This window comes from Lissotriton helveticus, chromosome 10, assembly GCF_964261635.1.
Source record: "Lissotriton helveticus chromosome 10, aLisHel1.1, whole genome shotgun sequence".
Classification (NCBI taxonomy): Eukaryota; Metazoa; Chordata; class Amphibia; order Caudata; family Salamandridae; genus Lissotriton; species Lissotriton helveticus.
In genome coordinates this window covers 373086145-373103391 of record NC_136071.1, presented here as the reverse complement: position 1 = coordinate 373103391, position 17247 = coordinate 373086145, and the positions used below count along the sequence as shown (strand labels likewise).

The following is a 17247-nucleotide window of genomic DNA, read 5'->3' as shown; positions in this document are numbered from 1 at the left end:
TGCCTTTCATCTGTCCAGGCGAAAAACCTCCTTAGGAGTAGAGGAGTAGCAAACAATAATGTAGGATATTCGTGAATGGCTCTTAAGTCGGGCTGGAAAGAGCAGAGCATCTTGGAGCTTGAGATATCGCAGTCGGGCTTTAGCAGCTGCAAACGATTGTTGATGTTGTTGTACCAATCTTGTAAAGTCAGGAAAGATGAGGATGTGGTGGGAATTATGCCGGAGTTTGCCCGCTAGCCTAGCCTGTGCAAGGATCACATTTCGGTTGTGAAAATTGAGAAACCTGGCAATAATAGGTCGAGACCTGTCACCCGGTGGAAGTTTTTGCTGCAGAGACCGATGCACGCGCTCAATGATGAAAAAGTAAGATAGAGACGTGTGGGAATCCAGCTCATAATCCACATAGTGAGGAGTCGTTCCACATTATTAACTTTACAGCCCTCAGGAAAACCCACAAAGATTGTTCTTGCAGGCCCTTCCTTCAGCATCCTCCGCTCGGAGTGCGAGTCCCTTAGTGATACGTTGCAAAGAGGGCACCTTCTTATAGAGGAATGCAACCGTGTCCTTTGTAGTGGATATTCGAGCTTCGGTTTCTGTTATCCTATCCACTGCTTTGCGGAGGTCTCGGGGGATCCTTCTCACATCCGACCCAACCACCCCGATCTTGGCCTCAAGCGTGTCTCGTGATTGTGTTATGGCCGCCATCAACGCAACGTTTTTTGGACCAGCAGAGCTCTGACTCGGGTCTGCCAAGTGTGGCCCAGCGCCGGCATATCGATCAAGAGTGCTCTGTTTGGCACCTTGTGGTTTGTCACAAGTCATGGTTAGTGGCGGAGGGTAGGTCTCAACAGCACCAGTAAAGTCCTTTGAGGCTGGCAAGCAGCATGTTGCACCAAAATCAGCAGCCACGGTGGTAATGGGACCAGAGGGGTGGAGGAAGGGAAGGACCCTCCACAGCGATCAATGAATCAAGACAAAGTTCCACTATATAGTAGGCAGGGAAGCAGGCGAGGAGCCAACCCACACACAAGCCGCACTGGGGCCTAGCCTGGCCGCTTCCACATTCAGGGGACTCCTCACCCCCCTAAGGGTACTACTGCCAAGGCACACCTCTGCTGCACTGTGTAGTTAAATGTAGGAGCACTCCGCAGGAATCGCAGTGGGGTTGGAATGGGCCGCAGTCCATTTCAGCAAAAGTACTCACCTCCACACCGTCAGGTGGGTGGGGGGCAGGTTTATTTACAAGAGCGGCATGAAGAGTGGCCGTGTGTTGAGAGTGGCGGAGGCCAAGGATCCACCCCGTCACCACCTCTTCCCCACAGGGCCTCAGGAGGATCCAAAAGGTTCCAAAGAGGGGGAGCAAGTCATGCGAGCAGCCCTGTGTCCGGCCCAGCATGACACTAAGGGGGGCACGATGTCATCCAACCTGCAATCAGGAGCCCTATAGGAACAGCAAGAGGAGAGGAATAGGTCTCCAAAGGACTCCGGTGAGTTCGGTAGTAGAGACAATTGGGAGGCCCAGAGAGAGGTACGGTGCAGCAGGAAGGCGTCTAGAAACTCCTGGGACAAGTCCAGTGCAAGGGGGCCAAACACTATCCTCGGGTGAGTCTGTTGACCACCTCAAGGGGATGAGTAGCGCAACAGGGGGCACCTTGCATCCAGGGAATCAGGTTGGGTCTCATCGGCCACGTGGCCCGCCCTCAGCAGCGGCTCCCAGTAGAGGCCTGGTTCCGGTGCGGTCCAGCCCAATGCAGCGTGTCTTTCCCAGGGGCCGCCCCCAGCCAGGGGGGCAGTGGACAATGGGCATCACAGCCACCCAAGCACCACAGCTGGCGGGTGGTAGGCAGGCTAATAGAAGGGAATTTTAGATGGGAGTCTCTGGCCTCAGTCCTCACACCACACACAGCCAACAGCCCCACAACTCAGCTCAGGTGTAGGCACCTCACATTGTCTGGGAATTGCTCACATGTCAGCAGGTCACGGTGGCACTCCGGTCCCAGCATAGTGGAGGGGCCCGTACGTAACGCAGTAAGGACCGAGCGGCAGGCTACAGACTGGCAGATGAGTTCACCGGGTGGTCGCACCATCGCCAATCGATCAGGAAACTCCACCTCGGTAAGACGGGCGTAGACAGGCATGGTTGAGAGTGACTGAGGAGAAAAAATTTGCTGATGGCACAGGATGAAAAGCGGGCTTGTGGAGCTCATCTAAAGCGCATCCACTATGTTGGACTGCTTGGCCACGCCCCCGCAATTCTTGATTCTTTACAAAAAAAAATACTGCAACAATATTTTGTTATATAAGTGTACTATGTTATGCTATATTCCCACACTAGGAAATTCATTTTTTGTAGAAATAAATGCTTTTAATTTAGAAGCGGGTGGAGTATCCATATTGGGCAGTAGTCCAATGAAGGTGGCTATGATTTCTTCTTCATCTGGGAATGTGATGGATTTAGAGCATTCAATTTTTCTGTGGCTTTAGGCAATGGCAAATATTGTTTGTAGGTACACATCATCCACTCTTTGATTTTCATTTGCTTTTTAGTGGGCACTTTCAGAGATTTCTTCGAAAAGGGATTGGAGAGGCAGTGTCATAACCTGTCAAAGTAGAAGGTTTCTATGGTAGTGCATCCACTTGTTCACACTCCAACAGGTAACTGAGAACAGTTTGGGTATTCTAAGGGGGTCATTAGGATGGCGGGCAGACTTAGTCCGCCTGCCTTCCCAATAGGGTATTGGGACCGTTAGCCATAAGAGCGGGGGTCCCGTGGGGGATATTAGAATGCGCCCGCCACTCCGGCGGGCGCATTCTGCATTTTTAGCATTGTGGTAGGTGGTGCTCTCAGCACCGCCCGCCACAATGCTAAAAATGCACTAATGCATTTGCATTAACAAAGCGGCAGGCACCGTGCGGTGCCTGCCACTTTGTTAATGCAAATGCACGGATGGACCACAGGTACCCCCTGTGTGCACCCCCCACCTCTCCTTCACTCTGGGGGCCCCCAGGGGGCCCCCACAGTGAATACCGCATGCCTTTGCCTAGAAAGGCCTCTAACTAAGCCCATGGTAATATGGCTGGCGCTGTCAAATAGACTAATAGAATCCCCAGACCCCAAAGCCATAAAGGGCTGCCGAAATGCGCTGAGCATTATAAATGTTCAGAAAGAGAGAAACAGTCTCCCCCACCACCTGCAGCATGTGGCATGTTGAATAGTGCCCTGCTCACCTACATAAATTCAGTCGAGAACAGCGGCTTGCCGGTTGTCAGAAGCCTGCATTGGTAAAACCAATCCCTAGAAAATTAAAATCACTCAGAGTGCCTAGTGAATGCCCCTTCACCATTCATTTTTACATGTTTTCCTTACCCGGCCCACATGGCATGATGTGCGACTTCCCAAAATTGATTATCAAGTCCAGTTGACCCCTAAAAGATGTAAAGGACATAAAGCATTCCACCAACATAAGCAGTGCCCCTGGGATCCCGGCCTTGAGCACCACATCATCTGCGCAGTGCGACGCCGACACAGATACCATCGAGATGTCACTAGTTGTGCTCGCTAGGGTAGAGCACAAGTTGCTAATGTAGGTAATAAAGATAAGTGAAGCCAGGATACATTCTTGCATTGCATTGTCATTTTATCTCATTGTTCAGCTCAAGTTCTAGCCTGAAACTTGCTTTCATAACTGTTTTTCTAAAAAATATTTAAGTGTTAGGGTGATTGAAACAACTATGAAGCAACACTAATTCATAGCACCAAGCCTATGTCTCTTTACTAAAAATTAACACATAAGAAGACACCAGGAGTTCTCGAATAATCTATCCAATGATTTCATTGCATACATTATTCATCCCACTCTGAATTCAGGAGCATTCATGTTATACCGTTATGACACAACACAAGTGTGAATAGATCTTGTCAGCTTTAAGCATGGGCGGATTTTGCGGATTCGCAATCCGCGAATTTGCGGATTTGCGTATTTGCGGATTGCGAAAATCCGCAAAATCCGCGAATTCTCGCGGATTTGCGTATTTTTTTTGGGGGTGTGTCTTCGCACGGGTTTCTGCAAGTTCGCGAGGGTTTTGTACAATTTCGCAAATTGCGAACTTACTTGTCGGGTCGCCAGTTTTGCGAACTTGTTGTTTCTACGTGCCCAGCCTGTTTGCAAGGCTTTCTTCATCACTGCCACCCTCTGTCACCACTGGCACTCTCTTTGGTCACCCATGCCACCCTCTGGCTCACCCATGTCACCCTCTGTGTCATCACAGCACCCTCTTGTTCACCAGTGTACATTATTGGGGCAAAGCAAAGCACTGCCATCCTCTGTCAACACTGGCACTCTGGTTCACCCATGCCACCCTCTGGCTGGCACACCCATGCCACCCTCGGTGTCATCACAGCACCCTCTGATTGACTAGTGAGTGTACATTATTGTGGCAAAGCCAAGCACACCTGCACTAAGTTCTGCAAACAACAACACCTGCCCTGCCCCAACTGACATTAATGAAGGCTGGCACCTGCTTGTCTGCTCCCTTTCCTTTTTGTTGCAATAACAGGATGCAATGGCATACTTGTAACTATTCTGTGACTGTCAGAGCAGGGTCACACAATAGTTGCAAGTAGGCAACCGGATTCTGGAGGGCCCCTTCAGGAAGCACTACAGGTAAATGGTTACAAATGATGAGCTCGAACTTTTGCACCTGCTCGTTGGTTTTGCTTTTGCAAAACTCGTTTTTCGGTAATTTCGCCCTATTCGCGAGGCGCGGCGTCGTGCGAACTAGACCGTGGAAGACGCCAACTCGTGCGAGTTACCCCAAGGTTGAGTATGGGCGCCGCCATTTTGTTTGCGTGACGTATTTCCGTTTCCGCCCGCTATGTGTAATCTCGCGCAATGAGCGCCTTGCGAATGCAAGTTCGCACGAGTTCGCGAGAGAAATCGCGTGCGAACTTACTTACACGCTCGTGTTCGGGCCGCCATCTTGTTTTTCATTCATTCCTATATGTCTGGGCATGGTGTTTCTATCCTCTCTATATCTCTGCCATCCTTTGCTTGTTTTAATATTTTTTTGATCTATTTAACTTTTTTTCTATCCCTCTATTTTTCTAGGTCTATATTTTTGTGTTTTAGGCTACTTTTGTTTACTTTTCAACTACTTTTTTAAACTTTTATTTCCTTCTTCTCTACTCTTATTCTTTTTCATTTTGTCTCCTTACTGCTAACACCTGCCCAGAACATGGTGAAGACAGCTGTCAAGCTGCCCAAGACGGGCACCGCAGCCCGTGCCCGGCTCCCGTGTGGCCGCTTGAGGGCGGAAATGGTGGTGCCCCGGGAGATCTTCAGCCCTGAGGAGGTGGGCGCACTCGTTTTTTATGTGCAGCGCCGTCTCCCCAGGACCATCGCGGCAGGCGGCAGGATCGCTGCTGGTTATACCAACAGCCAGGAGCGACGGAAGCGGCGGGGGCAGGTGTGTCGGGCCCTTTTTAAGATCACGGGGGTCCAGCGCACCTACAATCAAGTGACCCACCGCTGGACCGATATCCTGGACTGAGAGCGCGACCTGCTAGACGTGCTGGGAGTGGAGGTCCCCGGGCTTGGTGAATTGTAGTAGCAATTTTTTCATCACTCACTACTCTGTTTTTTCTCCTGCTCTGTGTGTTATATTGCAAATGTTTGTTTTAACTTTTTTACAAAGAGCAATAATGCTGCTGATTACATTGATAGGAGAGGTAAATTAATATTTCAAAATCTTCTGTGCATTTCATTGGGCAGCCCTGAGCATTGCTATAGTTGCATCGCGCCTGCGACGCGACTCTAGAGATGCGCCTCTCTTTCGTCACAAGATGCATCACGCATCTGCCTACCCTTGCGCCAGGGTTTGCCGCATTGTAATTGCGGCGCATCTGCCGTGACGCAAGGTTAGTTTTGCGTTACGCATTTGTTCTGGTGCACATCTGGAGGTGTCCAGCTCAGAACTCATAAGTATGCCCCTAAGTGTCAGATTAGCAATTACCTGCGCATCCCTGCAAAGTGTGCGGCACGCCAGCACCACCCATGGTGCGCCGTATTTACAATGTGGCACACCATGGTCCCAAAACGTCACTGAAGCGTTACGCATCGGTGCCGTAAAGGCGGCTCATTGATGGAGTTGCGTTGCAACGATGGCGCAGCTCCAGCAATGCTGCGTCAAGCCGTAAGTCTGCTTCATGCAGGCGCAGGGTTTCAGTGACGCATCATTGTCCTAAATGACTGATTGAAATTTTATATATTCCCCATAGCCACTTTTAGCATGCGTTCCTGCGCAGGAACGCCCTCCCTTGCGCTGGAATGCTCCCTTATGGCGCAGGGCTTTAGAATGGGATGCATCTCCCATATGCGTCACGTTGTTAATATACGCCACACCATGGCGCCTCTCTTGTTGTGGCGCTGCGTCACAAAAGTGACGCAAGAACGGAGCAAAAGAGCTGCAAGGGGCTTGTAAATCTGCCCCTAGAGTAGAGGCTCAGGTGCAGTCCTTCCTTTGTAGCCCTCATTTTGGCTGAAATAGTTGGTTCTTGTTCTTTCTAAATGTTTGATTTGGTTGACAAGGTCATCGGCAAGCAGCAATCATCAATGTTTTCTGTTCATTCTTTCATGTTGTACGTCAGGTCCGCCATGGGGCAAGCGGACAGAAAAAGTGGATGCAGTGGCTCCAAAGGAGGAGGATGCAGGCCAGGGCAGCGAGTGCTGGCCCCAGTAAGTTTTCATTTAAATATAGAGGACCTATTGTTGTCCAAGCGTTCCTAATTTAATTTTTTCGAAATAGTGTTTAGATAGGAGCAAAATCAATAATACTACTGTTGCAGGGACAATTCTCCACAAACCGAACTATGGACACCAAAGACCAGAGGAATAATATTTCAGAGTGGCGTGTTTGGCACACTGTATAAACCTGGTAGTGTCAGCGGCACGGACTCCTCCTTGCAAAAATTGCAAAACCTTTCGCTCAGTCACTCTAGTCTGGAGGACCAAAAACCACAGAGTCTATTCAAGTTTAAAAGCTTTATTAAAAGTTTAAGTAAACACATATATTAAAATAAAGTTAGTTGGAAATGGAAAAGTGCTTGGTGCTGAGTTGATGAGTAATGGAACACATTTCTTGTGGTCGAGCCGAGCTTTCACCTGGTTTGAAGTTGATGTTGCTCTTGTCCTTGGAAGTCCAGTTTCTGTCTGTTCAGAGAAAAATGATGTGTTAAAATTAATCAAGCATTCATCAATTATGACAAAAAAATGCAGCAAGACAACAGCCTTCCCTGGAAGGAGGGACATTTTTACTTTAGACTAGAGTAGACAGTCAATTAATTTTTCTGTTGTTTTCACATTTCTTCATTCATTCATAGACCAAATACTAGTGAGTGGTGTAATCTAACATTCTTAAATCTACTTTGTAGGTGGAACATCTGGTGGCGGGGCCAGCTCGGATGTGGTGGTGATCATTGACTCTGAGTCCGAGGATCACTCTGGGGAGGAGGCGGCGCAAGAGGAGTCGGACCATGAAGTACAGACTGTGAGGAAGGAGACAGTGGCGGTGGCGAGTACAGGTAAGCTGGATCATGGTACTATCTGACTCTTAGATAGGATATGATGTGTATCCAGTGGTGGCCCAGTGACAAATTACAATATGGTAATTACAGCAGGCTGGGACCGACAGACAGATAGAGGCAGAGACAGAGAGAGAGGAAGACAGAAGGAGAGAGAGAGAGGGAGGGAGCCAGAGGGAGGGTGAGGGAGGGAAACAGAGAGAGAGAGACAGCGAGGTAGAGGGAGACACGGGGAGACATAAAGAGGGAGACAGAGAGAGAGAGAGAGGGAAACAGACATATCGCCTGGGCTTCTGCCAGATCTCTTTCATATGAAAGAGCATCAAACCAAGGATACAAGTGAGTTGTGGGAAGGGAAATGGTGATTCAAGCGCCCCCCCTTGCCCCTCCCTGCGGACGCCCATGATACTGGCCTGAATAGTTTTGTACTGCGCTGGCTAGTTGCTAGTTGTACTGTGACACAACTTCCTGTTGAATTATTTTGTGTTAATCATATTCTTAAAGAGCATTGGTTACATATTATGTCTTTCTTTCTTCATATAGTTGGTAATACTAAAACCTCAAAACCGACGAGGAGTATGCTGGCTGTACTGGCCCGGCAACGGAGGCTGGAAGCAACTGTTGCCCAATATCGGCGGCTGGTGGAACTGGAGGGGGACGACACGCAGTCCAGTGCATCAACATCTGCATCCTCCTCCGTGACCCCACGTTCTGCCGGTAAGCGCAGTGCTCCAGCCAAACGGAGCCGTGCTGGCAGACGCCACCGCCAAGCAGCAAAGGCTGCACCTCACAGCAGTGTAAAGGCTCGCTTGCGCCGAGCACTCCGCAGAGTGTCCGACCTAGAGGCGGAGGTCCAGAAATGGAAAGACTATCAGAATGTGGTGGAGGGCCTCCGCTTAGATCACGCCACCCTCCAGGAGAAGTACGATGCCCTGGCCCTAAGGCATGATGCCCTGGAGGCCAAACTCAACACTGTGCATCCCTAGAGTGTCCCTTGCCCCTTTTTTAGAGACTTTTGGGGGGTGGGAATTGGGAGTTGGGTTTTTTGGGGACTTTTGAATGACTATTTATTTGTTGGGGTTAGGGAGGGTCTTGCGGGAGATTATTTTGTTAGGGATATAAAAATATACTTTTTCAAACTTTATCTGAGCATATCTTTTTTTTTTACTACTTTTGAGCCTGGTGGGTGGTGGTTTTGCAGTAAGTTCGTTTTACTGAACACTGTCATCGTGTTGGTTCACGTGTAATAGGCCAAATGTTTTCCAAAGTAAATGCATGTCACAGAGTTTGTTAATTGAGGAGTCCTAGGACTTTAGTACTAGTACCACTGTCACTCTCTCGCCTCTCCTAATACTCCATTTATACTACCTCCCATCCAAACGCTTATCTTACCTGTAATTTGTGTTTGAGGGCTGGCTCCACCTGGAATTCACAGTGTCCTAAAGCGTTCTGCAGCAGGGCCCCAACTGGAGTTTCCCGGCGTGGATTTCCTGCAAAACAAAAGCAATCAACATTAGAAATATGGCAGCGGTGCTCACAGACCCCAAAATCCTAGAAGCCCCACAGACAGCACCCCTAAGACAGGCAAGCGAGCAATAATAACGCCTAAACGTTCACGTGTAATAGGCCAAATGTTTTCCAAAGTAAATGCCTAACCAATTTCATCCCTTAATAGACCTTGCCAGCAATGGCCCAGCCAAGACCCGTAAACCCAAACGCAAAAAAGTCACACTTAGCAAAATGTATTTAAATGAGGACTCACTACTTCCAGATAGTCCCTCTTTAGGGGACTCGTCAACGTCAGTTTCTTCATTGTGCAGATTCCAGGCATCAGCATTACGGGAAATGGATAGGGTGAGTCTGGAGGAGGAGGATAGACGACCAGGACTGAGTTCTTGTCAACTAACTGTTGTGAACCTGAGGAATGCTGCGGCATCAAAATCAAGACAGTTCTGCTGATGGGCTTGTTGTTGCTTGTGATGGGGTGATTACAGTTTTGTTGTGAATGTGATCAAGCACTTGCTAAAAAAAGAAAGACAGACACACAGGAATAAAAGTGAATAAGGACTAATGTTAAAGTTAATTAATTATTGACTCATTTTCAGAACTCGCTGTCAGGGAAGCAGAGCTCGTCGTCAAACTCTGCAAATTGAGTCTGTAGTACTTCTGGTAACTGAGGAGAACTTTCCTCAGGTAGGTCGGTGTCCTCGTCTTCTTCCTGCGTGCATTCTCGTACTTTGTAATCTGGTGGTATGAAGTGCTGGTTCATCTTTATCATGGTGAGCCGCTCCACATTTGCGGGCAAGAGGCGGGACCTTTTGCAAGTCACAATGCCACCAGCAGAACTAAAAACACGTTCTGAAGACACGCTTGCGAGTGGGCAAGACAAGTAATTGATAGCCAGGTTGGTGAGCTCTCGCCATATCTTTCTTTTTCCATGCCAATACGCCAATGGGTCCTCAGTAATATTGACCGCTGTGGAGTCATCCAGATAGGCCTGCACCATAGAAACAATGTTCTCCCGGATTCCTGTACTTTGCACTTCTGTGTCCTTTCTGGGACAAGGAAACCCTAGCTCACTTAGCCAATCCGCTTCAGACATATTTCCTGTGACTGGTGCAGATGATACGGTTGCTGGTGTGGTTAACGGCTCAGAGGAAAAGTCACTCACTTCTGTCACAGGCACAGATGCAGAAGTGTTTTTTTGGAACGCCTGATGGCCTGCTGATTCACTAGTAGTACTGTCTTCAAGTTCTCCTACAGTTTCTTTCCGCTCTCTTTCAAAACAAATGACTGACTGAGCTAGCCAACCTTTGTACTCTGTAACATTTGATGTTTCAAAAGGAATTATTACTTTGCCAAACAATGGCTTTTTGTAACGTGGATCCAGAATAGTAGCACAAATGTAGTGCTGTTGTTTCTTGATATTTACAAGCCGTTTATTGCTAACTAGGCGATGTAATAATCTCTGCGCCAACTCATATGCTTCATTCTTTCCAGCATCTTTTAATTCTGAAGACACCACCTTGACTTGGTGCTCGAGCTTCAGCAACAATGGGATAGCTTTGCTCAAAGAACAGTCCTCCCTGCTGACGTCACGCGTGAAGACCTCAAAAGGACGAAGCATGTCTGTCAGGCTTTTAACTAGCTGCCATTGCTCCACCTAAGCCTTACTGCCAACACTCAGAACGAGTCGGATAAATTAACTCGTCTACGGAAAAAACAAATTCGAACAGACCTGCATGGTCACTTCCTTCTCCAACACCTTCGGTCAGGCACAATTCCTGCAGGACTGGTCATTCGTAATATACCAGTGGTATTTACCGACGATCCGGTATATAAAAAGGGATTCAGCGGAATCGAAACAAAGTGCAGCAGGGACCTGATGGTCCTAACCATCGAAACCGCACATAGGATATCAATCAAGGAATTGGAGGAAATATCAACGTTACAAAGGGAAATCGAGTCGAATCAGCTCATCACAGATTCAAAAACTCTACTGGAAAAAATCGATAAGGAAATTTTGGAATTCAAGGATTTTACCGTCACCCAAAAAAACAATAAATTCGAGTTAGACAAGAAAAATTTCTCTTTGGAATCAATCTATCCGTATCTGAACAAGGATTTTTATACGCATTCTGACTCGCGACGGTTCTTACAGGACAATCAGGGGCGGTCGCGTTGCAAATTCCTTACCTTCTCCGATACCACTTCATCATCAGGAAGTGATTCAGATAACACTAACCGCCAACCCCAAAACAGAACTGGGAATCGTTCTGATCAATATCAACAACAACAACAAAATCAACAACCTTTTTTAGGACGGGGCCAACAAAAAACCAGAGGCCGAGTACGTTACACCCAGCCATGGGAAATGAGGACACGACAGAAATCCTACAAGAATTAGGCAATTCACCCATTTATAACCTCTCAGATAGGATGTTAACAACAGCTGAAAGATCTGTTCTTACTAAAGGACTCAATTTCGTCCCTTCCAGACCAACGGATTACGTAAAAATGAAACTAGAGACATTAGAATTTTGTCGAAAGGTTCGTTTAAAAACATTTTTCCATGAAGCAATTGAGAACTCTCACGAAGAAACAACGGGCCTAAAGAATAAATCAACATTTTGCCCTAAGGGACCCAAAATTCCCAAAGAAGTGGTAACATTTGAAAGAACTGTCCTGTCAGGGATATCTGCAATTGAGAAGAAAAGGACATTCGTGAAGTACAACCTAACGAAAGCCGAGAAAGATGCGTTGTTGACTATAAAAAATGATCCCACCATTGTAGTGAAACAGGCGGACAAAGGTGGAGCCGTCGTAATTTGGGATATCGCAAAATACAAACAAGAAGTACACCGCCAACTTGATGACCAGAATTGCTACAGGCGCATTGGGAAAGATCCAACAGTAGAAATAAAGAACCAGCTATTCGAAGTTATCCAAAAAGGCTTTGATGAGGGATTTGTAGGACCGAAAGAACTTGGGTTCCTACAAAACAAAAACCAGAGAACACCAGTTTTCTATGTGCTCCCCAAACTGCACAAAGATGAAAACACCCCCCCAGGCCGTCCAATAATCTCTGGATGTGACTCACTCTTTGAACCGATAGCCAAATACATCGATTTCTTTTTGAAACCCTTCATCCAGTCTATTCCAGCACACCTTCAAGATACTACTGCATTTCTTAATCGTATATCTACCATTAAGTTTGACCAGAACAAACAGCTCCTTGTGACACTTGATGTGGTGTCCTTATACACCCAAATACCGCAAGATCAAGCTCTAGAAACGCTTACTATATTTTTGGAGAAGAGAGAAAAACCAGCAAGAGTACCCACTGAGTTTATCCTAGATTTAGCTCGCTTTGCACTACAGAAAAACTTTTTTACATTCGACGCGGAGTTTTTCTATCAGATAAAAGGGGTAGCGATGGGTTGCCCCTTTGCTCCAGAGCTGGCCATAATGTTCATGGGACTGTTTGAAGATAAATTTATATACAACAACAATCCATTCAGCAACTGCATTTCCAACTACATGCGGTATATTGACGATGTGTTCCTCATCTGGACAGGAGGACACGAGGACCTGAATCAATTCGTCTGTTGGTTAAATTCAAGAACGTGCGACATCAAATTCTCTATGACAGCATCCAAGGATTCTATCACCTTCCTGGATGTCAAAGTGGACCCAAATGGAGAAGGTCTAGATACCACCCTGTTCCGGAAGCCCTCAGACAGAAACAAATCGTTACATTTTACCAGCAATCACCCACGGAGTCTTAGACAAAATCTACCCTATGGACAATTCCTAAGGATTCGGCGTAATTGTTCGGGAAAGGAAGAATATTTTAAACATGCTGACCATTTGAAGAATCGCCTTATCCAAAGAGGATACCCAAAAAAACTATTAAAAAACTCTCTCAAACGAGCCTGGTGGACTCCCCGAGAGACACTATTGGAGAAGAAAATCAAACATGACCCCAAAAGGATGGTGTGTGTAACTACGTTCTGCCCAGCGGCTAATCAACATAAGAAACTTATAATGTCCAACTGGCATCTACTTAAAAACCTCCATGAGGACTTTTTTACACCTCCGCTCTTTGCATATAAAAAAGAGAAAAGCGTAGCCAACCATGTCGTGAGGGCAGCTTTACCAGCTTTGAAAGCTCCAACAGTACAAAGTATATTTGGTTTTCCACCACCGAAGGGACACCACAAATGTGGGACATGCACGTGTTGCAACGAGACCATTGAAGACTGTGTATTCACATTTGAAAATATTTTCTGGAAGCACGACGTTTTTACTAATTGTAAAACGAAAAATGTCGTTTACGCGATTATCTGCCCTTGCCGCTAGTGTACATCGGCAAGACGACACAAGAAGTTAGGAATCGGATCATCCAGCATAAATCGCGAATACAGAGAAATGTGGAAAATGCCCCGCTGGTGAACCACTGGGTAAAGTACAAACACGTAAAAAGCGATCTTAAATGGACAGTTCTGTCAAAAATTGAAAAAGACCCCAGAGGTGGCGATTTGGAAGCAAAGCTGTCACAACGTGAAGCAATGCTAATTATGAAATTCAACACAGCTACTAGGGGGCTTAATGAGATTTCCGAGATATATAAACCGACTGTGTAATGTGCACCAACTTCATTCAGCCGTTTTTGTCAAAAATCCAGCCCGGGTTTTGCATCTGACAATCCCAGACGCACACTACAAGTCCCATGAGCAATAGGGTTTCACTTGTCAACCAGGAAGTGCTGTCATCAGAGGAACAACCAGTGCAGACCCACGATCTGAGCAAGCCCGAACTGAGAACGGAGCCTGCAGCTTTCTAAACGGTATGTTTTAGCCACAGACCCGCGCTACATCCAATTTATTCCACACGCATCCGAATGTCTAAAACCCTGCTCCCTTCTCCTCGCAGCTAAAGAGCGACCGCTTACCTGAACATGAGGAGATGCTGGCTAGTTATGAGCCGCTCTGACAGCGGGTAAGCACAGCAGCCTCCATGAATTATTAGCGTGTGAGTGTGCACCAGAATGGATGAGGCAACTTAGCATGTGTTTATTGTGTTTGTCCCACAGTCCCCTTGACACACTTGCTTTTGGGATACTAATCTGCCGCTTTGGACATCGACCCACATAGGATTGTAATTGGAGGTTGAGCCAGTGATTTTCACCTTAAGGTAGGGAGCGGCATTGGCTTTTCTGGAGTTGGTCTCTTTTTTGTAACTGTGGTTCACCATTCTAAGTTAGCTTTTATCTTTTTCCAGAACCCACCCGGTCCTGAGGAGAACCCCGAAAAAAACGGGGCTTCGAAACGCGTCGACCACCCCCATCCCGTATTGGGTGTATCATTACTTTGACACCAGCTTTCTTTATTTGATACAAAATAACCCTTGACAAAACTGTGAATTAGAACAGATTTTATAATTAGATTTCTACAAAAGGAATCATTTTTTCATTTGTCACCAATACGTGGATACACTGTTTTTTTGCTAATTGTGTGAATGTATGTTGTATGACTGACTGGCCAAGTGTATATGTAATGTTTGTTGCAATTTTTGCTAATTGTTTGTACATATTGTATATATAATGTTTTTTTGTATTCCCATGCACTAAAAAAATTTCGTGCTAAAAAGTAAAAATTTGATGAAGGAGAATAAATCTCATGTTATGCTATACGTTGAGCAGGCTGTTTTTTGATTGATTTTCCAACAGCATTTTTTTGAATGGTCATATTATAGTGAGGTTTCTCAGCATTGGTCTTTGTTTTGTTTCATAACATTGCTCCACCGCTAGCATCATTTCTGTCGTATCACCACCCAGGTTGTAGAAATACTCATTGACTACTGGAAACAGCTCATGCAGACGCTCAAGCATGTAGAAGGTTGAGTTCCAACGTGTTGCCACCTCCTGGATAAGTGCTTTCACTGGCATTCTACGTACATTTTGCTGGCGCCTCAGCTCCTTCCGGGCCTTAAAAGAATGGTTGAAGTGTGTGCATATTCTTCTGCAGATGGTCAGTATTTGGTCGACTGCAAGTTCTTTTTTCAAGAACTTTTGCACGACAAGGTTCATACAGTGCGCCAAACACGGCACTCTGAAGTAGTAACCGTTCTCCATGGCCCTAACTACATTGCTGCCATTATCAGTAGAAACATAACCAACCTTGCAATTTCTTGGGGGCAGCCATTGTGAGACCTTTTTGTTAAAGTCATCCAAAATGTTGACTGCAGTATGACTTTTCTCCATGCCAAACATGGCTAATGTTGCATGTTTACGAGCACCCTTAAAAATCTTGACCAAGTCACCACCTGCATTTATCTGTTGTGCAACCCCTGAAAAGGAGACCCAGTGTGCAGTGATGCACATGTAATCAAGGGCTTGGCAACTGGTCCACATGTCTGTTGTCAGGTATATAGTGTGAACTGCACTCTTCTGCAAAGCTGCCCCAACCAACTCAAGCACCTCTTTATGTAGTGCTGGAACAGCAACCCTGGCAAAATAGGACCGGCTAGGAACCTTCCATTTAGGGGCCAGTGTTGCCACGAGTTCAAGAAAACCCACATTTTCGACAAACGAAAAAGGGAGAAGGTCCACCGCTAGCATTTTAGCCAGCTTAGTGTTATACAGGCGTACAGTGGGGTGGTTGCGTTGAAATTGCGCATCTGAGGAGAACATGGCTGAAATGGTGCGCTGGACAAATTTACTGGATGATGCTGATGCCTTCTTCGACCCACTTCTGCTCAGTGTTGACATTTTCCGCATTGGTGTGTCTCCCAGACTCTCAGTGTGCCTCCTATGTGTTCCGGAGGGTGTGGTGCTGCCAGGGGTACTGGGTGCAACCAGACAAATGTCTGACGCTTCTTCTACCTCCCCGTCATCTTCAGATGAAACACCTAGTATGGGTATATTTTGGCCACTTGCCCTTTGGGATTGCTTTCCCTTGATGTTTGCTAGGTGCGCAAACCATACGACAGCGTGCTTTCTTTGAAGATGACCTATCTGGCCTCCGGTTCCATAGTTGGTACCAGTCTTACCACGGCTACCTCTAGTCTTACAAATGCAACAAAAGGCTATGTTATCATACTTTGCATGGACACTAAAAAAGTTCCAAACTGGGGACTGGAAACTTCTGGTTTTGACGCACGAGATGATACTGCCAATGCCAGATGAAGCAGTGGTGGATGAGCCTTGCAGACATCTACTGGGTTGTGCAATTATTGCAGCAACCCTACTTGAGGGAGTCGAGCTGGATGGAGTCCCCCTCTGGGGAGAAAATATGGGAGCTGTAGGTTTTGTTGAACTTGTTGTACTACTTGACTGCGTTGGTGGTGCTACCAGTGCCACGTCGCCAGGGTCACGCTCAGCATGACGTCGGGATAGGGTATAAATGTCTGTCTGCTGCATGGCCGGTGTGGCTGGAATGACGTGTGTGATGACTAGGTCATTGCTGTCATCCTGTTCAACAACATCAGAATGCACCACTTCATCAAGTCCAACGTTCGGATCCATAAGTATGAGCTTTCCGGGGCCCTTCCTTTTAACATTTGATACCTTTCGCAGCTCATGGTGTGCCTCCCTCTCAGACGTCGGAGATGGTTGCCAATCTAGATCCAGATCATCATCTGATGGAGCGGGGCTTGAAGAGGAACTTCTACACACACTCCTTGATCTTTTCCTTGGTGGGGAGCTGGGAGAAAATGAATCATCAGGAGGAATGCCTTCGTTTCCTGACATGATACCCCGGCTCCAAAGTGAATTTCCTCCTGTGCCCCTACTTCTGGAAGAACAACCATTGTGGGCACTTGCACCACTCCATGCGCCGCTACATGGGCCTCTTCACTGACCTCTACTTGCAACTCTCCATGGACCTCTCCTTCTCGGCCTTCTCCTTCTCGGCCTTCTCCTTCTCGGCCTTCTCCTTCTCGGCCTTCTCCTTCTCGGCTTTCTCCTTCTCGGCTTTCTCCTTCTCGGCCTTCTCCTTCTCGGCCAGCTCCTTCTCGGACAGCTCCTTCTCGGACAGCTCCTTGCGCATGTACTTGTGCTTGTACTAGTAGCCCATGCAGTTGTTGTTGCGGCTTTGGTTGTTGAATAGTACTTGTGAGATGAGTTACAACCTGTGTTGATGGTGTGCTGCTACTTTCTTGCGATG

The 17247-nt window shown here is 46.9% G+C and overlaps 2 protein-coding genes across 9 annotated transcripts in view; one reads left to right on the top strand and one right to left on the bottom strand.

Moving 5' to 3' along the window:
• LOC144784029 (uncharacterized) overlaps window positions 1-17247 on the top strand; it is a 517674-nt gene that overhangs the window by 237929 nt on the left and 262498 nt on the right. The window lies entirely within an intron of this gene.
• Window positions 2319-15543, bottom strand: LOC144785235 (zinc finger BED domain-containing protein 6-like). The gene is made up of 3 exons (XM_078664253.1): window positions 14886-15543; window positions 9895-10742; window positions 2319-2478 (listed from the first exon to the last, which is right to left on the bottom strand). The coding sequence occupies exons 1-3, from the start codon at window positions 15492-15494 to the stop codon at window positions 2319-2321; spliced, it is 1617 nt and encodes a 538-aa protein (XP_078520379.1). The 5' UTR covers window positions 15495-15543.